This window comes from Oryzias melastigma, linkage group LG6 (assembly GCF_002922805.2).
Source record: "Oryzias melastigma strain HK-1 linkage group LG6, ASM292280v2, whole genome shotgun sequence".
Taxonomy (NCBI): domain Eukaryota; kingdom Metazoa; phylum Chordata; class Actinopteri; order Beloniformes; family Adrianichthyidae; genus Oryzias; species Oryzias melastigma.
The window spans coordinates 20,624,223-20,647,789 of record NC_050517.1 but is presented as its reverse complement, the minus strand read 5'-3'; the positions used below and the strand labels follow the sequence as shown (position 1 = coordinate 20,647,789).

The window sequence follows — 23,567 nt, the reverse complement described above, 5'->3', positions numbered from 1 at the left end:
ACCATACCATACCATACCATACCATACCATACCATACCATACCATACCGTACCATACCATACCATACTGCACCATGTCATACCATACCATACCATACCATACTGTACCATGTCATACCCTACCCTAGTTAGTTGATTAGCTGCTTAAACTCATAGTCTCTTCTGTGTACTTTTCTGCAGGTATGACATCAAGTCAACAGCAACCCTTTTTGACAATGCAACACGGAGCAGAATAGTAAGTCCTCTAAAAACATCCTTACATTTTCTAAGGGTTCATGTTTACAATTCATTTTATGACTTGTTTGTTTATAGGTTGCTGAGATTATTTCGCGGAGTACATGCACAAACACTTGCCAAACCACTGGTGAGGTGAACTTGTACTTCCATGAATATATTTATTTCTGAAGATGTGATGCTTTATGCTACACTCATTCTCATGTATAGCCGATCTCCGAAAACTGACTGTGTGACACCTACTTTTATGTATCACAAGGCATCAACTCATTGCTGGCTCGAGGAGTTTATGACTCTGCCTACCCTCTGCATGATGTGAGTTCTGCCCGACAGCTGTGTTGTAGCTGTTTTACAAAAATAAATGTGCCCTGAAATAGGTGATAGTCAATATATCTTGTTGAAGCCAGATACAAATAGATGTATTTACAGTTGTTCTTATGTATAAGATGAGTTAAGAGTGTGTTTGTGTGTATGCGCTGAACATTTTTAGGGCTCATTCACGAGGAGAGGAGGAAAAGAGCAGCGGAATGACAGACAGGTGAGTTCCCTGGATTGATTTATTTATTTTTGTGTATGTGTTTCAGTTTTCCGCAGACATAAGCAAACTTAAGTAATATTACATTTTTAAAATGTATTCTTTAGTTGAGTGGAATTTTTACTGTAATGAAAGTCATTATCCACAAGTTTCACATGCTTTTTTAATTATTATTATTACTTCCATCAGCAGATTCATACTTTTTCATCCCACATGTACTGTTTTGTGTGTGTGTGTGTGTTTTTTTTTTTTAATATAGCAGGACCTTTTTTTCATACACCTATATTTTACCCCTTCGAGAGCTATTTCCCTCATGTTTTCCCCTACCCCCAATCAATTAAAAAAGTAATCTCGTCGTACCTACCTGTGGTACTTGTACTGTTAAAATGATAAACAAGCTATTCCTTCATTTATTTGTTCAGCAATGACCCCAAATTCACATTTGAATTTTTATCGGAACTTTTAGCACATAGACTGATTGTAGACGGTTTTTATAGGTTTAAATAATGTTATAGTTTGACATCAAACAATCATACGTCCATCTTTGTCTATGATAGTTTATAACTGTACTCATAAATTTGACTCAGTTTGCAGTGTGCGTCATTTTCATAGATAATGTGTTCTATACGACACGCCAAGGCAATTCTTATTTAATTATTACCCAACCAGACAAAGGTGCAAAACACAGCAAACATACCAGCTATGTTTTGTCATATGAGGCCATAAAATGACTAAGACCACACTTTGAATGTTTGACCTTTGAAACATTTATTGAAAAAAAAAAGCTATTTTTAATAAATTGAGTCCATAAAGTTTTCACTGTTTCTGTTTCTCAGATTCTTCATGAAGAATGGGCCAACTATGGAGTCATGTACAAATACCAGCCTGTTGACTTGATCAGGTAGTTAGTACAAGCCTCTGTTCTTGTATTTGTGCGGTAAAAATATGACCCTTGTTTCTGTGTTTACAGGAAGTATTTTGGAGAGCAGATTGGGTTGTATTTTGCCTGGTTGGGTGTTTACACTCAGCTCCTTATCCCTCCCTCTGTGCTGGGCATCATTGTCTTCCTGTATGGCATATTCACTGTGGACACCAATGTGCCAAGGTAGACACTGTTCATGTTTTGACATGATTAACTTACTACTTTCCGATTAAATATCGTTTCCTATATATTGTTTTTCAGCCAGGAGACATGCAATGATAACCTAAACATCACTATGTGCCCACTGTGCGACGCAGTGTGTGACTACTGGCATCTAAGTACAGTGTGTTCACTGGCCCGAGCTTCCTACCTGTTTGACAATGGAGCTACTGTCCTGTTTGCCATTTTCATGTCTCTGTGGGGTAACTATGCACTTCAATACATTTATCTGAAAAGGTTACAGCAACGATCAAGTATCTCTGTGAATGCACCTTTGTGATAGCAGCAGTTTAAAGTACCACACCTCACTTAATCTGAACAATAAAAACAACACTAGATGGAAAGCTGATGAAAACAACCATTATCGAACATTTACAAAGAATTAAAGTAACTTTACACACACACAAAATAAATATTTAATTAGTGCAGATTAAAAACTATAGGAAGAAACAATTCATAATCTTCTTATCGTCAAATAGAGATGCAAGCACACAATCATGTATTTATAAAAGGCATTTAATGTATAAAATACTACAGACATTGATAAAAGTGTTAAATGCTTAAAAGATTTGATCACTTTTATTCCTCTCAAGATTCAATACATTTTCTTGTCCTTTTCTTTTCTAATCAAATCTTTACAAAAAGCCACAAATTTTGAACATCTTCAACTCAATTTCTAATCAAAACGGCCAATGAGGAATGTAAACGTGTATTTTGATAGGTCTTGGTCTTATAGCCGTCTGCTCACTCAGAGACCTCTTCTTACCGTCTGAGGAATGATGTTTACACGTCTGTGTTATTGGATTACAAAGCTACAAAGGGTACAGTTTATGCGGTGAGAGTAAGGATTTGCACGTGGCTTTATTTTTTTGCAAGTCACCTTAAGACAGCTCTGTAGAAAACTGTTGTTTTGTCTGACGGGTGTGATAAGACGTCTCCTACTTAAGTTCTCCGTCTGGTTTAAAAGTATTTTGAACTGGAATGATCATTAGATCTTCTATAGACATGCAGATGATGCCTTATGTTTCATACAGCTTCTGATATACAGTATACTTTTTCACACTTTGGAAATTTTTTTAACACATATAATATGTATATAAAAATTGAGTTATGCAAGGAAATTCAACTTTTCGCTGTACAAAAAGTTGTTTTAAATCCTCAGTAAACCACAATTTTGCTGTAAAATTAAACAGTGTAACAATGTAACAACATTATATTTATTAAAGTGAAATTGTTGTTGGAAAATCCCAATTTAAACCAAACTATCTCAATTAAGCCCCTTTTGTAGAAAAATCTTGTGCTAGACTATCCTTTTCATGGAGTGAGTCTGATAATTAAAGGGGCTATATATCATTCAAAATCAACAGTTTGAGCTTTTAAGTGTATCATAATGTTCATTCCTCACTATAAAGAAACTCAAAACGGTATTTTGATATATTGATGCTCAACCGCTAAGTTTTGCCACTGAGCTAACAGTGTTCAGCCGCTAGCTTAGCAACTCGCTAGCAGTGCTCAGCCACTCAACGAGCAGTGCTTAGATGCTAGCTTTGCTGCTCGTCTAGCGGTGTTCAACCACTGAGTTTTGCCACTCAGCTAAAAGTTTTTAGCCGCTAACTTTGCCACTCAGCAAGTAGTCCTCAGCTGCTTAGCTGGCAGTGTTCAGCTGCTAGCTTTGCCTCTCAGCTAGCTTACCACTAGCCCCGCCCATCGCTACACTGGTTGTAGCAATGGGCGGGGCTACTAAAGGCAGATATTTGGTATGCTGCGCTCAGCTAGCAATGTTAGTTGCTAGCTTTGCTGCTTGGCTAGTGGTGCTTAACCACTAAGTTTTGCCACTCAGCTAACAGTGTTCAGTGGCTCAACTAGCAGTGCTTAGCCGCTAGCTTTGCTGCTCAGCTAGTGGTGCTCAGCCACTTAGCTAGCAGTGCTTAGTGGCTAGCTTAACTACTCAGATAGCAGTGCTTAGCTTTGCTGCTGAGCTAGCAGTGCTTGACCGCTAGCTTTGACGCTCACTATGGTGCTCAGCTGCTAGCTTTGCCTCTCAGCTAGCTTAACCGCTAGCCCCGCTGAAACCACACTGGTTGTAGCAATGGGCAGGGCTACTAAAGGCCGATATACAGTATGCACATCTTTGCAAAAGTTCGGATGTTGTTTGTTTTCGTGGGGTAAATGCAGACACAATGCCAATTCTGGCTCCATGATAATGTTATGAAATGGGCGACACCCACAAGGACCGAAAGGCAGTGCCTCAGAGATTGAGGCGTCTTACTCTCGGGTAGGAAAAACTAATCTAGAAAATAACAAATTTCATAAATAATTTATTCTTTCTTGTGCCAAAAGTAATATATAATCATAAATAGAGATATAGTTTACTCCGAAAGGCTTAAGAAAAGCATGATATAGCCCCCTAAATTATTTGACATGTGAAAAAATATATAATGGAGCTACTGTATAAAAATAATAAAATAAAAAAACCCAACTAATGATGGAGTGAAATCATACAAAAATATCAAAAAAAGAGTGAATATGTTAAATACTGTGTGATTTTTAAGTTCTTGTATCTTTTATTTTGACACAATTACTTCAGAATGTTGTGCTTTTATTATTACACTAACAGTTCGATTTACAGTTTTTTTTTCTTAAGTGTTAAGTGAAAATGAATGTTTAGCTTTGGCGACTTACATAAAATTTAAATTATTTTCTTGTTTCTCACAGCTGCCTGTTTTCTCGAGCACTGGAAAAGGCGGCAGATGTGTCTAAAACATACCTGGGACCTGACGAGTTTGGAAGATGAAGAGGTAATCATCTACATCCAAGAATGCTCCTTTATTTTTTCCATATACTTCCAAAATTAATAAACAGATTGGTTAATCTTAACTGAAGAAGAATATTACAATGGTTATCATTTTAGTTTTTACTTTTTTTTATGTTAAGGAGATATTTATCATAGATTATAAATGCACGAACACTTAGTATAACTTTCAAAACAAAGGGCTAATGCGGTTTCTTCTCTGTTCTATGTCATCTTCTGACCAACATGGATTTTTTTGTATCACATAAAGGAACGAGTCCAGGTGGGAAATTTTTTGTTAATTCTCTGTTAAAGAAAACTTAAAGATTACAAAAAAACATGTCTTACAATTGCATAGTTGTTGTATAATTACTAGTTTTAAAAGTAATAGTTTTTAATTAACAATATTAGGTTTATTTTTTCTATTAATTATTTATCTTTGGCAGTTAGTTTACATTTACAACTTTAGAAACTAATACATTTTTATAAAAATTAGAAAATATTCAAATAACCTAATTGTTTGGCAATATTTTTCATTTTTTTAACATTCTGTATAAGAAGTCATTGGGATTTTTTTTTGTTTTTGCAATAATCTATAACCTCCATAAAGGTTTGATTGTAAATAGATGGAAAACATCTTGGTATTATTCACTAGATCTGACTGTGTGTTTGTTTGCCCTGAAGGATGAGCTGAGACCTGAGTATGAAGAAGCTCTTCAGGAGAAAAAAGCAAAGATAAAAGCTAAATCTAAAAAAAAGGTATTTCATGAAAGGTTTTTTTTATTTATTTATTGTTTGGCTTTGAGTCATATTTCATTTTTTCATCTTGTGTTTTAGCTGAGCAGAGCTGGAGAGGGTGTAGATGGGGAAACGGACCAGATGCTGACCTCCCAGGTATCACTTCATTTCTTTAAATGTCCATAGAACAGTCAGAGCTTCTTTCATTTTTTGCAAAGGAGGGATTCGGTGTGCATGAGTTTGAAACAAAATGAACCCCACCCACTCCACTCTTCACCCCCCTTCTGTGCGTGGTTGAGTCCAAAGCAGCTTACCTGCCTGAGATTAGCCCAGATTACTGATGGAGACAGAAAGGGCAGGAGGGAGAGGAAGAAGGGGAGGAGATTTCTGTCCTTTCAGATGGCAAACATGCACCTGCTACATCATTAACAGAGCATGTGTGTGCACATGTGCTCATTATTAAAGCTCGTTACGCACACACACGCATTTATGATTGTGTTAGCAGAAGCTAACGGATGCTTTTCTTCACAGCAAGAGCCGGAGTCGCTGGACATTGAAGATCACCTGTCAGGTTATCTCATCAATGTGTCCACACTTCTGCTGCTGGTACTGCACTCATTTATCTCAAACATGTTATCTCACATATGTGGATAAGCATAGTACCTATCTCAGTCAGTGAAACTAACAGAGATCCACTAAACTGGGCCACAATTTATTTAAAAATAAAAAAACAGCTACTATAGAAAGTTGCAGTTGTTTGGTAAATATAACTAATTCTTACGGCTACAGTTATTTATTTATTTTTATTAGTAAAACTTGTACTATGATACTGTACTTTACAGTTGCACAACATACCAAACTATGCAAAGGCTAACATGCTAGTAAAGAATAAAAATAGTTGTTAAACAGTTATGAACATGCACAACTGTGTTTCACTGTGTTTCATATATATATATATATGAGAAGTTTGACACCTAATCATCAATAAACATCTTTAGTTTTGACCTTGCTCTGAAGTTAGAAGAATACTGATTATTTTTGCTTGCCACCTAAAAATAAAAATTTAGTAAAATTTAAACTAGACGTTTGCATTTATGTTACAACTATATGTCAATTTCCTTTGAACAGTTTCCTAAGTACACAACTGCAGCACTCCAGAATATAACTTTAAGTGTTAAATATCACTGTTATAAACATGTTGGATTTTTATTTTTTTAAGCAGATTTTACATTCTCAGTTACTCAGATACTCTTGTTGATTTTTGGTTAAACTTTTAATAGTCACTTCCAAACAATTTAAACTGAATTAATTTTTTAATTTCCTGTTAAAATTATCACAGCAATGGACAAACAGTCATCATCAACTCCTTATTTTTGCAAAAATAAATAACTATAATCAGTTTTAATCATAATTACGACTGAATATTAGGGCCAGTTTACAAACAAAAAATTAATTACGACAATAAAGTTGTAAATTTACGAGAAAAATGTTGTTTATTTATGACTTTAAAAGTCTTATGCTAAATTTTGTTCTTGTAAATTTTCATGTTTTTAAGTTGTACATTTATTACTTTAAATGTAATAAATTTACGGCTATAAATAATTACAATTATGGCAAAAAAAGTCAAATTTATGAGAAAAAAGTTAAATATTTACAATTTTAAAAGTCATAAAGTAAATTTGCCACTTGCAAATTTTTATTTTTTAAAGTTGTATATTTATGAGTTTAAATATAATAAACTTACTACTTTAAAACATTTACATTTATGGGAAAAAAATAATCAATTTAGGAGTAAAAAGTCATAAATTTACGAATTAAAAACACCAAAGTTTATTAGAGCCGTGCTCAAAGATAAAACGTGGAGCATTTTGTGTAGTTCTCTGTCCAGATGATTACAGAAACAAAGAAATTCTGAACCTTTTAGTGAATCAAAATCACTTTTTTACCAGCATGAGATCATTAAACAGGAAATGTTGAAAACGGGGCCTCTTCATGTTGTTTAACCTTTTCTTGTTGCTGGTTGCGTTCAGATCTTCGTGACCTTCTCGGCGGTGTTCGGGGTGGTGGTGTACCGCATCTGCATGTTAAGCGTTTGGTCCATGAACCCCGACCCCGAAGCCAAGGCCAGTGTGAGGATGACGGTGACCACCACAGGCATCATCCTCAACATGCTGGTCGTCTTGGTGTTAGAAGAGGTTTACGGAGCGATTGCTGTGTGGCTGACCGAGCTCGGTATCGTATTGTTTGTTTTTTTTACATTTTTACAAAGGAATGCTGGGAAATGACTACAATGGATGAAATACATGCTTTTCAGAACTTCCAAAAACAGAGGAGGAGTTTGAAGAGAGGTTAATCTTTAAGTCTTTCTTCCTCAAATCCATGAACGCCTTTGCGCCTATTTTCTACGTTGCCTTCTTCAAGGGCAGGTATGCGTCTCCTTTGATTTTTAAACCAAACTGAAAGCTAAAAGCTGAAGAATCCCCTTTCATAATGAGTCCTTTCCTTATTTAGATTTGCTGGGCGGCCCGGTGATTATGTTTATGTCTTTGGTGATTATCGCATGGAGGAAGTACGTCACATTTCAAACATATCTATGTATGTTAAGAGTAAATGCTTCTTTGTTGGAGCTGATGCGTGCTTTGTGATTCCAGTGTGCTCCTCCAGGATGCCTCATTGAGCTGTGCATCCAGCTCAGCATGATCATGCTCGGGAAGCAGCTCATTCAAAACAACGTCTTTGAAATTCTCGTACCGTGAGTTTTTACTATTGTTTTTCAGCAAATCTTTAGGTAAAAATTATAAAAAGAGATCATTATGAAAGTATGTCCATCAAACCGAAGCATTAAATAGAGACGATATTATACATCAGCTAAGATATTTTTAAACAGGCTTTTCCATTCTGATTAAATACAACATTTATTTCTTTTTAGTAATTCTTTCTTAAAGCAAGTCTGAAAGTACTTAATAATAGGGAATTTATGAATATAATTCTCACATGAACGTGCAATTTACTCCTAATAAGCGTTTAGAGTTTCAAATACTTAACCCCTGTTTGAGCCAACCCCAACTGCTTTTTTCAGAAACACCTTTTTAAGGGTAAAAACATTTAACGTGACATAGTTTAACTTTGTGATATTCTCTTTTTGTAAAGTGTCCAATTTAAAAAAATGTTTTTTGAATTATTTGTAGTATCTGTTATTTTTTGTAATTTAATTTAATTTAATTTAATTCAGTAAAGTTCTGTTCTGTTTTATTTTATTTTTCTTTTGAATTTTAAAGTGTACATACATTCAGGGACAAATCTAGATGCACAAACAACATTGTAATCAGTGTACAACTTTAGACAATCGTAAACAATTAAAATAAAAAATAAAGAAGAAAAAGCAAACTAAAGCAAGAAATAGGGAAAAACTCCTTTTTCATGGTATCATTTATATTATTTATTTGTATATATTTTAATAAAAGTTACCAAATCTTACCAAATAGTGGTTGAAATGTTTTCATGGTAAATCCTATTTTTTCTACTTTCTTTCCTTGTCGTTTTTACTGAAACATATATATACTTTCAAAATTTCTAGTTTGCCAAACTGTAAATCTATTCTTTTTGCCCCTTTAGTAAACTCAAGAAGATGTACAGAACAATCCAGGAACAAAAGGGAATGAAAAGAGAAGAGGATGAAGAGAATGAGGCAGAAGAGAGGAGACCAAAACAACAGTATCATAAAGATTTTGCCCTTGAACCGTTCGAAGGGGTCAGCCCAGAATACATGGAAATGAGTGAGTTTTTACAAGTTTTTTCAAATATTTTTCCTCATTTGACTCATAACTTCAACTTCATAGTTGTGTTTTAATGGGTTTTTCTGCAGTCATTCAGTATGGATTCGTGTCGCTGTTTGTGGCTTCCTTCCCCTTGGCGCCGGCCTTTGCTCTGCTCAACAATGTCATCGAGATTCGCCTTGACGCTTCTAAATTTGTCACAGAAATCCGGCGGCCTGATGCCGTGAGGTGTAAAGACATAGGTATTTCTCACGAGAGCGTGCTTTACCCTGTCAGTCTGTGCGGATGAGCTGGTCTCTCTTGAAATGTGTAACCTTTTTTCTTTCCCTTCCTTCCTTCTCACTGCTGTTCCTCCTCTTCTTAACACTCAACATTCACACATGGACGACTTCTCTTCCTTTTCACCTTTTGTCTCTCGTCACACACTTGCTGTCTCCAGGGATTTGGTACAACATTCTCTGTGGCATCAGCAAGTTCTCTGTCATTACCAATGTAAGTGTGTGTTTGTGCCTGAAACGCTTGACTTCTGTCAGAGATAAAAGTTGGGCTGGGTATCGATAATCATTTCCAGAAACAATTCAATTTCCGATCATTTTCCATTCTGATTTTTTTTTTACTACTTCAATCGTCTCATTTGAATTAAATTTTGAGTTTACAAAGTTTACATATTTAGACACATTTGTTTAGAAATACATTAATAATCTACTATACGTTTTATATATTTATATGAATTTGATGCAGTTCATATACTGTAAAATTTATTAGTGAAAAAATGAGATTGTTGATAGCATACAGTGTTAAATTGTTTCTTAAAAGGAGAAGATCTAACAAAAATGTTCCAATCATTAATGTTGTAAACCTTGTTCTGCCCCTCCTGGAGGACGTTTCAGTTTGGCCACTAGATGGCGATTACACTATAGCAATACACCTTATTCCAGAAGAAGAAGAAAGCATGAGCAAAAAAAGTGTGTTTTAGACCGCAAATTGTTATTTTAGAAATGTTTCTTAAAAGAAAATTCATACCTGTGAGTAAATAAATATGTTCATTTGGTCAGAAATGTATGTTTACGCCGACCGAGTGTTAGCATTAGCCGTCCTATGGGAAATTCCATTAAACGTTAGCATCAAGCTACCAGACTTCAGCTTTATGTGCTAAATAGATCTATATTTTTATGAATCGATTATTGATCAATTAAGCTTAAATCGATTCAAATCGATTAATTGATTTTAAAAACACAGCCCTAGTAAAAAGGTCAATTTTCACCCATTTGTTCGTAAATACATTAAGTAATTTTTGCTATTGTAAACTTCAATTACCTCTTTTAGCATAATTTAAAATGATTTTCTCAATAAAATAAAATTTCAAGACATTTTCAGAAAATTTACACACTTCTGAAGTCACCCAAGTAGGACTCTTGTACAGTTATAATTTGATTTTTGAAGAAAAAGGTTTGAAATGTTTTGGTTTGTCCCTCGTGTAAAACCGCACAGGTTGAGTCAAGTCTCATTTAAGCCGTGCTGGCGGCTAGTGCTGACTCAACACCACTTTTTTCTGCCACTAATCTGTGGCTTCAATCTTCTTTCTTACCTTTGACTGTGCGTTGCAACACTACTCTGCAGCTAAAGTCTAAAACAGAATCAGCTTTACTGCTAAAACCACAATGAAGTATTGCTTGGCCTTTCTCCACCAGAATAGAAGGAAAAAAAGAAGAACATGGTGCGTAGAAGGAAAAATTAAGAATTATTTACAAGACATAAAACAACTTAGAAATGCATAAGCACCCATTTTTGAGAATGATGGTTTGTATATTAACTAGCAAATGTTGAAAGCAAGATTTAATAGTTTACATTTGGACTCAAATGGATGTAATAATAATAATATTCTGTTCCACCTTTTTCTTCAAGGCGTTTGTCATCTCCTTCACCTCAGAGTTTGTTCCAAAAATGGTTTACAAGTACATGTACAGCGTTAATGGCACTATGAGCGGCTACACGGAACACTCGCTCTCCTACTTCAATGTCAGTAACTTCCCTCCTGGCACGGCACCAACCACCACACTGATCACTGGAGTCACCATGTGCAGGTCAGTCACTTTCTCGCCCTTGACCTACCTGGAATTTCTTTTAAATCCATTAGCCAGCAGCTTAACTTTGCTGTTTACGCTGAAATGTGGCGTGGATTGCGTGATCTTACTGCGAGAAATTCTCGCTCCATCCGGATTTCTCCTGTTGTTTTTGCTAACGAGTGTCGATCCTCCTTCATCCTCTGTGTTTATCAGATATAAGGACTACAGGGATCCACCATGGAGCGCTGATCCGTACACATTCTCCAAAGAGTACTGGTCTGTCCTGGCTGCAAGATTGGCTTTTGTGATATTTTTCCAGGTATCATGATGATGTCATCAATGCTGCTTGTTTAAAAAAAATTGTCTGATTTTAGCCTTGTTTCTTCAATCCTGTTCAGATTTTAAGATCACTGCCTCCATTAGGGTTAGAGGTAAAGAAACAAATGAAAAAAATAAATAAATAAAACTAAATTGTTTTAATGCATTAAGGAAGATAGACACACTAACATAATAAAACTTAGATATTTAGACGACATTAACTGCTAAAGCAAAAGACCCTTTGGCATCCACTCTGAGGAACAACCTTAGAAGCTTGGCTGACTTCCTTTGGGAGATTGTCCCTTCTGGCAGACACAAACGCGCTCAGTCACGCTGGATGGGGAGCATCCATGCCCAGTTGCTGTCAATCTCTCCTCAGGTGCTCCACTGGGTTCAGTTCCAAATCTGCATGAGAAACTTCAGAACTTTTTTTTTTTACTTGTTTGTTACCTTGTCGTCCTAAACTTGTCAGAAACTTCTGTTTTGTTGACTTGATATATCTTCAAGCTCCTCCAGGTTTTATAAGGACAAATTTTCCTCTCTCATAGACCATTTGGAATTTTTCAAAATGAAATTTTTGTTTAATTGCAGTACATGAAAGGATAATTTCTTATCTTGGGGTATGAAGAGTCATTCCATTCCCTCTTTGCACAGTCCTAATCTGTGGCTTTGATTTTGCAAACAGTAGAGCACTGTTAAAGGAAATGTCCTTTTTTTATTATTAAAATCTCCCTAGTTCTTTTGTAACTTCATTTTTTTGCCACTATTATCTTCCTGGTTTGACCCACGTTTTTTCCAGGATTTCTTAAAGACCCACTTCACTGAAAACTCTGTTTTGGAGTTTTTTGCATGTTTATGAAGAATTTTTGTCATCATGAAAGACATATATATATATACAGTATAAAGAAACTTTAGCTAAAAATCGCATTTCTAAGGATTTCTTTCTTTAAATTGCAATGAATAAGACATAAAACGCAATTGGAAAGAGCTTGTAGCAGTAACATAGGTAACATTTAACTGGCCACAAGCTCCCCAGCCTTCCTGGCTGGGAGGGAGCTCGCTATGCTAGCTCACTGTGCAACCTCACTACGCCAGCTCACCACGCTAGCTCACTATGCAAGCTCACTATGCAAGCTCACTGCACTAGCTCACTATGTTTGCTCAGTATACTAGCTCACTTTACTAGTTCACCACGCTAGCTCACTGCACTAGCTCAATACACTAGCCCACTACGCTATCTCACTATGCTAGCTTACTACTCTAGCTCACTAAGCTAGCTCACTACAATAGCTCCCCACAGTAGCTCACTACGCTAGCTCACTACGCAAGCTCACAACGCTAGCACACTACACTAGCACACTACACTAGCACACTACATTAGCTCTTACACTAGATCACTACGCAACCTCACTACACTAGCTCCCTATGCTTGCACTATACTAGTTCACTATGCATGCTCACTATACTAGCTCACCACGCTAGCTTACTACACTAACTCACGGAACTGGCTCACCAGGCTAGCTCACTGCACTAGCTCATTGCACTAGGTCACTATGCTTGGTCACTATATTATTTCACTATGCTTCCCCACTATACTAGCTCACTACGCTAGCTCACTGTGCTAGCTCACTCTGCTACCTCACTACACTAGCTCACTACGCTAGCATGCCACAGTAGCCTGCTACACTGTCCCCCTGATAGCGTATTAAGCTAGCCCACTGAGGGCCCACTTTTTGCCAATGTGGGAAAACAAAGCTGGGGCCACCACGGAAACTGTGAACAAACTGTTTCAGGACTGATATTTTTTGCCCATATTTAAACCATATGGGACCCACTTGGCCTTGCTTGCTAGGCTGCTCCGCTCAATTCCGATGCATCCACTTGCAGACAAATAGATCCTTTAACGTCTTCATTTTCCCCAATCCAAGCTAGCATATGCCTCAAAACTGTCCAGCTGGATGGCTCCATCAGTTGCTCCCCATTTTTGTTGCACCAGTAATGGTAAGTTGGGGTTGTGAGGTGCTGTAAGCTAGTGAGAAAGAGTGTAAAGTAAACATGGTCCTACCCACAACTCAGAGGAAAATTTCTGATTGACTCCTGCTTTGAAACAACACAGGCTTTTTTTTATTTTAGCCTAAAATAATCATAGTTAAAAGACTACTGGGAACGCTTTTATAAAAGATCAAAAGATTATTGGAGTAGAACTTCAATGCTTTGAAAAAGCTGCTTCAAAGTAATACCTTTTTTTCTCTTTGTAACAATCCACTAGAATTTTCTTTCAGATTACTAGCTTATTTATGAATCAAGTTGGAAAAAAAGAAGAAAACATCTAAGATTTTTATTCTTTTCCCCAACAGAATCTTGCCATGTTCCTAAGCATGTTGGTTGCTTGGATGATCCCGGATGTTCCACGATCCCTGCGGGAACAGCTGAAAAAAGAGAACATGGCGTTGATGGAGTTTTTGCTCAATCAAGACCAAGAAGCTCGTGGCAAAACTCAAGCCGCCAAAACCTCAATCCCCAGCTTGTCTGCCAACATAGACATTGTGGTGGATGCTCCATCAGAAGACACACCAGAACTGGCCTGGGAGGAGAAAAAAGAGGAAGAAGAGGAAGAAGAAGAAGAAGAGAAACCTGCGGTTGAGATCGGCCCCGTCACATCTGATGATGGGAAACCACCAGTGGAAGATGGTGAACACGATGAAAAAGAAAAAAAAGAGGAGGGAGTAGAAGGTGAAAATGAGGACGCAGAAGGTAAAGAAAATAAAGAAGAAGAAGTTAAGGACGAGGAGGAAGAAAAAGAAAAGAAAGAGGAAGAAGAGAAAAAGCAGAGAAAGGAAAATGAAAGTGAAGCAAAGGAAGCAGAGAGTGAGAACTTCACTGTAGACCTGGACTCCTTCATGAGTGAGATGGGCCTTTTAGGTGAGAAAAACGCACAAATCTCACAGGATTGTAGGACTATTATGATTCATTTGTCATTTTAAAATAAATCGGGCCTTACGTGGTATAAACCAGATTTGCTGGAATTTCATGATTCATTTTTCTTCTTGCATTTAGATGAAGAGCCCTCATCGAGTTCAGCTGAGCCTCCTCGCTCAGACTCCACGCATAATCAAAAGAACGACACAGAGCTTCCGTCCCATCCGTCATCCAACAGAGGCTCCACTCGAAGTCTGAAGAGCTCCAGAGCAGAAATTACTGCCCCAGATGATGAAACCAGGATCTTTTCCCTAATTGCTCCTCCTCCCAGAGAACCGGGCTCAAGGGCAAAGTCCCGGTGCTCCACCCTGCCTTCCCGCCACAAAGGGGCCGAGGCTTGTTACAGCCTGCCGCGGCCCAGCCACTCCACCAGCCTCACAAAGTTCCAGCAGAAAGCCACCCTGGCTCCCCTCGTACCTTTGCCCTCTTCTTCGTCTGCTGCACCCAACCCATTCTCTCCCGCGTCGTCATCCCCGCAATCGCCACCGGCTCTAAAGCCTCAAACCTCCAGAGAACTGTTTGTGCTGAAAGGCCCTCCACCACAGCTCCCACGGTCCAGGGGCAAAACCCGGTGCGCCACCCTACCTCCACGACAGAGACCCCCAGGTCCCGAGGAGCCTTCAACAAAGCCAAGCCATTCTACCAGCTACACCAAGCTCGAAGACCGCATCCCACCTTCGCCCAGTGAACTGAAGCAGAAAAACACACAAGTATGAGGGGATCTGCAGGCTGGGGAGAGGAAGACTAGGACTACATTCTTCCTCCAGATTCAACAGACTTTCTTCATATATCCATACCTATACAAATATTTTATATCATCCAATCCTATAGAATTGGACACCAGAGGAAAGGACTCAATTTTAACTTATAATGTGAATGGGGGGGCTTTTTTGTGTGTTTATTTCGCTCACTACTGCATCTCAATAGCCACTGATCTGCTTTGTTTTTTATAGCTTATGGTATGAAATGCATCTGTTTTGCAGTATGACAGAAAATTGTCAATTCTAGCAACAACTCTTGTAGCCGTATTTATTTTATTTTCTTTTGAATCATTTTGATATATAATGTAAAACTCTAATAAAAGCCTAAATTGTTTTTTACATATCTGCATTTCTTTAATGTCACTTTCAAGTAGTTTTCAACATATGTTGAATCATCCAGATCCTATGAAACATTTGTGTATGTTGCCCCCTTCTGGTGGATGATGGAATAGGAAAAAAAACAATGGATTTTGAACAATTTATTATTTTATATGTTCTTAAAAAACTTTCAAACTCTAGAAAGAAGAGGGATTATTTTTATTATTATTAGACAGAGAAAAGCAAATAGGCTTTCCAACCACTGGGTGCATTATCTATATGGGCATGTTTGTCATTAACTCAGGTAGCTATCTCAGAGGAGTGATGTTTCATTGTTTGTGTGTGAGAGTTCCTCTTTCTCACCTGGCTCCTCCTCCTCCTGCCCGTGAATGGGACCTTTGTGGGGGCTTCCCAGCCTTCCAGAGGAATTTCTTGCAGGTGATGGTGCACACTCTGCCCTGGACTTCGAAGACTATTCCTTAAAAAAATAAAAAAAGGGGGAAAAATGCTTCCAGAGAGTTCTTGAGACGGACAGCGGGCAGGAGGGTGTGATCTCCAGAGCAGACGAGTGGGAGGGTTGGATCCCAGGCTTTCTCACCAGGTGAGTGACCACATGCATTGCTGAAATTCAGCACGCTTACTGGAGCCTGTTCAAGAGCTGCACGCAGATCAAGGCCCAAAGCTAATATTTGCTTTCTTTAACTTACCGCCCTGTCCTTGAAGAGTGACTCCACCAAGGCAACAAGAGGAAACACATAGGATCTAGAGTTCCACTCGTTAGAAGAGCACTATATGGACTGTGTGAGTACTAAAATACAAATGTCGTCTGTTATATTCTCAGACAAAATTTGATTCTAAAATCGCAACTTGGAAAGTATAGATACTTTAGAAACAAATTAAAAGCTTTGCTTTAAAGCATTGGATTAGGCTGCTTGTATTTCACACAGTTTTACCTCAGTTGCAGCAGCGTTGTAATACACACTCCATCTGTCTCAGCTTCAGTCTCCTCTGTTGAAACTTGTCAAGACAACACCGCCTCCAGGTATGTGTGACTTTTCTCATGCTGACTTTTCCTTTAGCTGGGTTTGAGGATCAGGGATGCCCCAGAATTGAGTTACTTTGAGAGATCAAAAGTATTTTTTTATTGTTTTTTTCTCAAATGTATTGTACTGCATGTGCTTTTTGTGTGCTCGCTCACGGGCAGAGTCCACAGGAGGAAGGACTTTAGTTCTCTAATCTCTACCTTCCTGAATTGTTCCTCACCCTTTTTTTTATCTGTATTGCCCTTTGAAATTTACAGTTTGTTTTCATATCCAGTCAACTTCCCTTCTGACGACAGATCTGGAGGACAGCTAAAAGGTGATGGAAGACTCAACAAACTCAGCTTTCATATAAATCATTTAAACATTCTTTCCTTGAATCAAAGAGTTCCAATTACTATAAAAGTTCACATTTATGTGACTGAAATCCTGGAATGTCTTCCAGAGCTGTCGTAAAACATGATGTTGTCTCTGTTTTAGTGCCATGTTTCAGGTTGTCAGTGAGTGGCTGTGGTGGGACCGTTTGTGGCTGCCTGGAAACGTCTCCTGGTCAGATCTAGAGGACAGCGATGACCGCGTCTACGCTAAGGCCTCTCATCTTTACGCCACGCTGCCCTGTGCCTTCTGTCTGCTGCTGGTCAGATACACCTTTGAAAGGCAAGAACGCCCGCTCTGCATGTGGCTGTGTCGGAGAATTCAGCAATGCGATTTGGTGGATTAGTGTGTGGGGGATTATGTTGCCCAACATTCTAATGGTACTTTGATTTTCCCAAAGAACCAGCGTGAAAAGGAGACAACAGCAGTCCATGTGTTTGTTTCAGGTACTTTGCCACACCGCTGGCTAATGCTTGGGGGATCAAGGACAAGGTACGTCTTACTGCTGAGCAGAACCCCGTCCTGGAAAAGTATTTCTGCAGTCAAGCACGAAATCCCTCACAGGTATTGAAAAATATTTTATTTTACTCTTACCTCGTATTAATACAAATTACATAGTAGATATTTACTGATTATTATGCAATTTTATGGCTAAATAAATGTAGGGAGGAATTTTCTTTGAAAAAGGGGTTTTAAATTAATGCCTATAAATACAAATAAGTACCAAACCAGATCTGCTCTCCTTGAAAACCAAAACATTTTTTATTGCTGGAAATAAATTCAGATGTCAACCATTTTTTCTTTTTTAAAACATACTGAACAATGACTGTGGAAGAGTGTCCAGCCTGTGACAGGAAGGTCATGAGCATTGACATATACAGAGATGGACAAAGCAAGGCTGTGACGCCACCAGTAAAAAACACCTTACCTCAGGTTCCAACGAAATGAAGTCGATTCAGTCGCCATTTTGCCGCGGTATGGATTTCGTCGTTTTGGGACTAGGCGACGTTAGTAAACAGTGATTGGTCCAAATTGGTCTGAGTCATATTTCTGTGGCAACCACTCTGGCTAATCAGGAGTGACTTTGTTGGAAAGCCACACCCCTTCTACTGAAAGCAGGCGAATCTGTCAATCAAACGCTTCGAACGTTGGAGGTGGGGCCAGTGGGCACCACATGGTTTTAATGAGGCATCTGATTGGCTAGTTTATAACTTGAAAACTTGCATAAATAAACATACATATACAGTACATATACATGTATAAATGATTGAGTTATAGCTGTTTATTTTTCAATACAAGTCTGAGATTTTGGCTCTTTGGAACCAGCGGTACTTCCTATTTAGAACGCGTGGGGGGAGGGGATGATCAGTCTAATTCTCTCTATGTACCGTGCATGGTCATGAGTTCAAATCCAGGCTCAGTCTCTAAAGATGGGACTCGATACCTACTCAATACCTCCCTGCTTGATAGTCAGCATAAAGGGGTTTCGGGGTGAAACCACCAAATGGTTCCCGAGCGCAGCTGTGTCTGCAGCTCACCCCTCCCCCGTGGATAGGTCAAATCCGGAGAACAAAGTTCACTCATAGACTGACTTACAACAACTGTATAAGACATGAAACTTAGAAATTGTGCCAACTGCAGTGAAATGACTGAACACTGTACCTTGTGTCAGTTCGATGTGAGGTCTCTGAGTAAGAAGACCGGCTGGTCAGAGCGGAAAGTTGAAATCTGGTTCAGGAGAAGGAGGAATCAGGAGCGACCGGGGCTTCGGAAAAGGTTCTGCGAGGCCAGGTGAGTGTGTGTGCTTTCAGCTGCTCATTTGATGTGATTTAAAGCAAAAACTGTGTGTTAAAGCCGTTATTCTTGTGTAATCTACAGCTGGAGATGTGTTTTTTATCTTTTTGCTTTTTGCGGTGGCATCGTGGCCCTTTATGATGTAAGTAGTTAAGAGGGGTTTACACTCCAGCTCTCCTCTTTTCTCTCCTGTGACTATCTTTTTACATGCTGTTGACACGGCACACAAACATTCACAAGCTCACTGGACACCAGCCAGCCATTCATCAGCCTGTCCTCATTGTCCTCGCGTTCTCCTTTTGTTACTTCCTTTAGAAACCGTGGCTTTATAATCTCAAAGAAGTTTGGGCAGAATTTCCTAAACAGGTAGGTGATCCTTTCCACTTTGGTTTCAGACTTGATTGTACAATTCAGGATTGAGAATGAGACATGAAACCTGTTCTCATAGTCCATGCTGCCATCACAATACTGGTATTACCATTTGGAAATGGGCTTCTATCTGTCGCTGCTCCTCAGCCTCACCTTCGACGTGAAACGAAAAGTAAGAGCTCTAATATTTGACTTACATTTCCTTGTTCCTTCACAAAAATGATGATTTATTTTGGTGAGAATCTATGACCCATTTTCTCTTTTCCTGTAACAATAAGGCTCATTTTAAAAGATTAAATACCTATTTGCTCAGCTATGGCCTGTATGTGCAGGACTTCAAAGAGCAGGTGATTCATCACATCGCCACAATGACTCTTCTGGGTTTCTCCTGGGTTTCAAACTACATCCGCATAGGAACCCTTGTGATGGCGGTTCATGACTCCTCCGACATTCTGCTCGAGGTTTGTTGTTTTCATTCATGCTCTCTCTGATCTTTGTACGGTTCCTCTGATGGAGGCTGTTATTCATAAATCAGAGTTTAATAAGAGGTTTTACAAGCTGAAGTTAATATTTAGATATCAGGTTGCATCATAAATTGAGTCATACCTTATTTGTACGCTATTATAAAAGCTGTTTCATGCCACACTTTAACTGACCAGCTTAAGCAATTAATGTATGTGATTTGTACAAAAAGCAATATATTTTTAATAGATGTTGGTCAGAAATGTATTCCGCATTAAATATCCAAGTTAAGCCAGGCCCAGAACATCATCATTAAGAAAAAATACTTTTGACACATTTCTATTTTAAAAAGAATTATAGTAATGCTGAACAAACAAATATTTATATTGGGGTCATTTGTGCCATTACTGAAATACAGTATATAAATGTAACTTTATTAATGCAATTTTCTTAATAAGTAATAAATTAGTTGACTTAAGCACATATCCTAATCTATACTGCACAGTAGCATCGACTTGATGTCATAATGATACACTAGAAAGTAGAATGTCTGACTTGGTTTTCTTGCATTTTTAGTTTGGGTGAAACTGCTGACTCAGAGTGTATTTTATTTTGAAAGTAACTTGTATTTGCTGTTGTCAAAAGTAAAGAAGCGAAAGTTGTTATTTAAAGAAAGGTATACATTTTTAGATTTTTTTTTTTTTATATTTGAAAGCTACATTTGATAGAGAAATTGCTTAATGGGCACATAAACTTAAATGAAGTATTTTCTAAAAGATTAAGTGGGATTTTTTTCTGGGTTTTGGTTTGTAAGAAATTTGACTTTTTGTATAAAAGGTTACAGAACCCTGAACTAGATTAATTATTTTTAGTAATTTTATTGCTATATTTATATATTGTTGGATTTTTTTTTTTTTTTTTGGATCTGCTAATTCAATAGAAGTTCAGTGTTTCGATGGTTAAAAAAATACAAATAATCTGGGGCTTTCCTGTTCCCATTTTAGAATGATGTCATCATCATCACCAGACCTACTTACAGCTGATAGTCTGAATAGATGGTTAATCCATTCGGCATCTGTTCTTGTCTCTGACATCTCTGTCTTTATCTCAAATGCAACTGTAAGTTAGCAGTCATAAAATATTGTCATTTATCTTTATTTGTTTCAAAGCAATTTATTTGCTGATTTATTTACACTAAATATGTTTCTTCTAAAAAATACTGTTGACCCACCGTCACATTTTTTTATGATTAATGATCATATAAGTTAGAGTTTTAGTTTTTGATCCTAATTTAGCTAAAATGTTTTTTTTTTCTTTACTTTTCCTTTTGTTTGGATTGCATTTTCCTTCCTATTCTTTGGTCGTTCTCTCGTTGGGCTCTTCCTCAACTGATGTGGAAACATCTCGCAGCAAAGAATCCGAGCTGAAGCGTACATAGTCGCTGTGAGTTTATTGACAGACCGACAGATGCATCAGGAGAAAACACAAGGAGGAGAACATTTCAAACAGATGAGGGACACATGCGTCTCCACAGAGTCTGGAATCCTGATTCATTACTATTTGAGATGCTTCTATAAGTGTAGCAAGTAGCCTCAAACTCAGTTTATTTTAATTACTTTAACAATTTTCCTTAGACACACCTACTAAAAACATTTTATGGCACATTGTTTGAATTAATTTGAGAATTAGTGGGTGTTTTTCAAAATAATCTATGATTTAAACACCGAAATTTGTGCATTTTTCTGATTTAGAATCCTAAATTACAATATTGTATTTAAAGCATAGCTATAAAAGATTAAAAGTGAGCACTCTAACGTGTAGAAATGTAGCTTTTATTTTATTTCATTTTGCATATCCATGCTTTACGGTTTTTTCTTAAATCTTAAACAGCAATTTGAGGCTCCGGAGTCACATGTGGCTCTTCCAATCCTCCGTTGTGGCTCTCTAGTTAAAGAAAACTAAAATGTTTTAACTTTAAAAGTTACTGCAAAGTAAAAATAAGTAAGTAGTAAAGTAAAAACAGTTAAAGTAACTCAAACATTATTCAACTCGTTCACAAGTTGACAAATTCTGTTAGTTCCACATATTTTAATAGGAGGTTACTAAGAATAATTAAAATTCATGTTTATGGTGCAGTGGAATATAAAGCTTTTTATCAATATGTAAATAAATTCAAGGATTTTAAGTGTAAACGTCCAAATAAATTAACTTTGATTGTATTTTGATTGGTTAGACTTACAAATTTCTGGCTGAGATGTATCACGCCCAACATACTACATATATCTACATTTGCTGAGACTTTCTTATGTGACACTGGATTTCCTATTTTTAAAAGGACATCATCTCTGTCAAAAATAGCAAAATATTTCATATTTTGGAAAAAAAAATGTTTCATTTTTGCTCAAAGAAAAAAAGATGCAACTGTTTGTTTATAATAATCATAATAGGCTACTACTAGGTTTTGGTCTATAAAAAAATAATTCGGATGGCTCTTAAAATTCTCAGAGGTTGATGTCTTAAACGGATTATATTTTCTTTATCTTCCAGGGTGCGAAGGTGTTTAACTACGCCAAACGGTATCAGATTTCCAATGCCATGTTTGTGGCATTTACAGCTGTTTTTATGGTGACGAGGCTTGTCTTTTTTCCTTTCTGGTAAGTGTATTTAACGACAGGAAGTAGTCCAATTCACAAAAAAAGTTTACTATTTGTGGAAATAGTTTGCATGTCTTCCACAGGCTGATTCACTGCACATGGGTGTACCCGCTGGATCGGTTCGAGCCCTTCTTCGGTTATTATTTCTTCAACTTAATGCTGATGGTCCTGCAGATCCTCCACGTCTACTGGGCCTTTCTAATATCGCGAATGGTTTACAAGTTCATTTTTAGCACGGTGGGTTTTCATTAGTCACCACTGATGAATGAAATCTGAGTGTAAACTGTGCTAATGCTCTCGCTTCGTCCCTCTTGATGCATGTGTTGGCTGCGGCTCAATCCTAACAAGCATCTGGAGGGGGACGTTAGGAGCGACGAAGAGGAGGAGGACAGTGATTCCCCGAAGGATAAAAACCACAAACTGAGTCATATGAATGGCTCAGGGGCCAGAGGTCGAGCTAACGGCCACTGACACACAAGGACAGAAGTAGACAAAGGAAAAGGACGGACAGCAGAAACAAGGACATTTCCTACACACTGGAGTGCTGCTCTTAGAATCAAATTACACAAGAATAACACATAAATACTAGGCGACTTTTAAATAATATGAAGGATTTTTCACATGATTGTATTCTAACCCCAAATAAATGATAGAGTGGCTTCTTTGTTGTGTTGTCTGGGATTAATAAGAATCAAATTGATACAGGAAAGGGTGACGTTAGCTTTACCCTCCTTACAGGAGTGACGTCCTTATCACTTTTTATGGCTGTGTATGGCAGGTGTGTTTTCATTTCATGAAGTTATTTACTACTTATTTTTCAAAATAAGATGCAGGCTCAGAAAACATATTGGTAATCAGTCACCCATTATTAAAACATGCTTTATCGTTGAGATTCTGAACCTAAAATTCAGTCTTGTGTCAGTTACAACTGCACCAAGAGAGCATCTGGAAGATCCTTTTTCAAAGTAGTTTGTAAAGAATTAAGCCAAAAAAAGAAAAAAGATCTTTGAAAACACCCCAAAGAAGACATGCCATCTTTAAAATGATGTATGTCTTAACTTAACCTATGTACAACATCACAGGTGTCGATCTCCAGGCCTCCAGGGCCAGTGTCTTTCATGTTTCTCTTTAAGCTGCCACTACAGATTATCTAAACACACCTGATCCAGGTCATCAGCAGCAGATAAGGCAGCATTTCTGAATAACCAGTGGGTAGG

General features: G+C 37.6%; 2 protein-coding genes across 4 annotated transcripts in view; both read left to right on the top strand.

The window, feature by feature from the left end:
* LOC112151749 (anoctamin-1) overlaps positions 1 to 16,152 on the top strand; it is a 23,786-nt gene extending 7,634 nt beyond the window's left edge. Inside the window, exons 6-28 of the mRNA XM_024280802.2 lie at positions 180 to 234; positions 312 to 363; positions 493 to 548; positions 724 to 771; positions 1,605 to 1,669; positions 1,739 to 1,873; positions 1,952 to 2,112; positions 4,625 to 4,707; positions 4,972 to 4,983; positions 5,385 to 5,459; positions 5,538 to 5,594; positions 5,970 to 6,044; positions 7,469 to 7,670; positions 7,753 to 7,864; positions 7,950 to 8,007; positions 8,090 to 8,190; positions 9,054 to 9,214; positions 9,304 to 9,456; positions 9,654 to 9,706; positions 11,120 to 11,298; positions 11,494 to 11,599; positions 13,956 to 14,520; positions 14,656 to 16,152. Coding sequence (XP_024136570.1) covers positions 180 to 234; positions 312 to 363; positions 493 to 548; positions 724 to 771; positions 1,605 to 1,669; positions 1,739 to 1,873; positions 1,952 to 2,112; positions 4,625 to 4,707; positions 4,972 to 4,983; positions 5,385 to 5,459; positions 5,538 to 5,594; positions 5,970 to 6,044; positions 7,469 to 7,670; positions 7,753 to 7,864; positions 7,950 to 8,007; positions 8,090 to 8,190; positions 9,054 to 9,214; positions 9,304 to 9,456; positions 9,654 to 9,706; positions 11,120 to 11,298; positions 11,494 to 11,599; positions 13,956 to 14,520; positions 14,656 to 15,293 — 3,202 coding nt within the window. The 3' untranslated portion in view covers positions 15,294 to 16,152. The remainder of the gene's footprint in view (positions 1 to 179; positions 235 to 311; positions 364 to 492; positions 549 to 723; positions 772 to 1,604; positions 1,670 to 1,738; positions 1,874 to 1,951; positions 2,113 to 4,624; positions 4,708 to 4,971; positions 4,984 to 5,384; positions 5,460 to 5,537; positions 5,595 to 5,969; positions 6,045 to 7,468; positions 7,671 to 7,752; positions 7,865 to 7,949; positions 8,008 to 8,089; positions 8,191 to 9,053; positions 9,215 to 9,303; positions 9,457 to 9,653; positions 9,707 to 11,119; positions 11,299 to 11,493; positions 11,600 to 13,955; positions 14,521 to 14,655) is intronic.
* Positions 16,093 to 23,012, top strand: cers3b (ceramide synthase 3b). 3 transcript variants are annotated; one of them, XM_024280815.2, is made up of 14 exons: positions 16,095 to 16,257; positions 16,380 to 16,457; positions 16,653 to 16,698; positions 16,974 to 17,015; positions 17,177 to 17,353; positions 17,518 to 17,635; positions 18,744 to 18,862; positions 18,950 to 19,007; positions 19,181 to 19,231; positions 19,314 to 19,406; positions 19,567 to 19,695; positions 22,244 to 22,350; positions 22,434 to 22,587; positions 22,699 to 23,012. In XM_024280815.2, the coding sequence occupies exons 5-14, from the start codon at positions 17,181 to 17,183 to the stop codon at positions 22,819 to 22,821; spliced, it is 1,125 nt and encodes a 374-aa protein (XP_024136583.1). In that variant the 5' UTR covers positions 16,095 to 16,257; positions 16,380 to 16,457; positions 16,653 to 16,698; positions 16,974 to 17,015; positions 17,177 to 17,180; the 3' UTR covers positions 22,822 to 23,012. The 3 variants fall into 3 exon arrangements, with proteins under 3 accessions (XP_036068285.1, XP_024136583.1, XP_024136582.1); XM_024280814.2 differs by having other exon boundaries at positions 16,096 to 16,257; positions 16,957 to 17,015; XM_036212392.1 differs by lacking the exons at positions 16,653 to 16,698; positions 16,974 to 17,015 and having other exon boundaries at positions 16,093 to 16,257; positions 17,190 to 17,353.
* Positions 23,013 to 23,567: the final 555 nt, after the last annotated feature.

Excerpts from the sequence above, each read along its gene's own strand:
- cers3b (XM_036212392.1), top strand. Across the intron at positions 18,863-18,949 it reads AAAAGGTTCTGCGAGGCCAG|CTGGAGATGTGTTTTTTATC; the intron begins GTGAGTGTGTGT and ends TGTAATCTACAG. Across the intron at positions 22,588-22,698 it reads ACAAGTTCATTTTTAGCACG|CATCTGGAGGGGGACGTTAG; the intron begins GTGGGTTTTCAT and ends AATCCTAACAAG.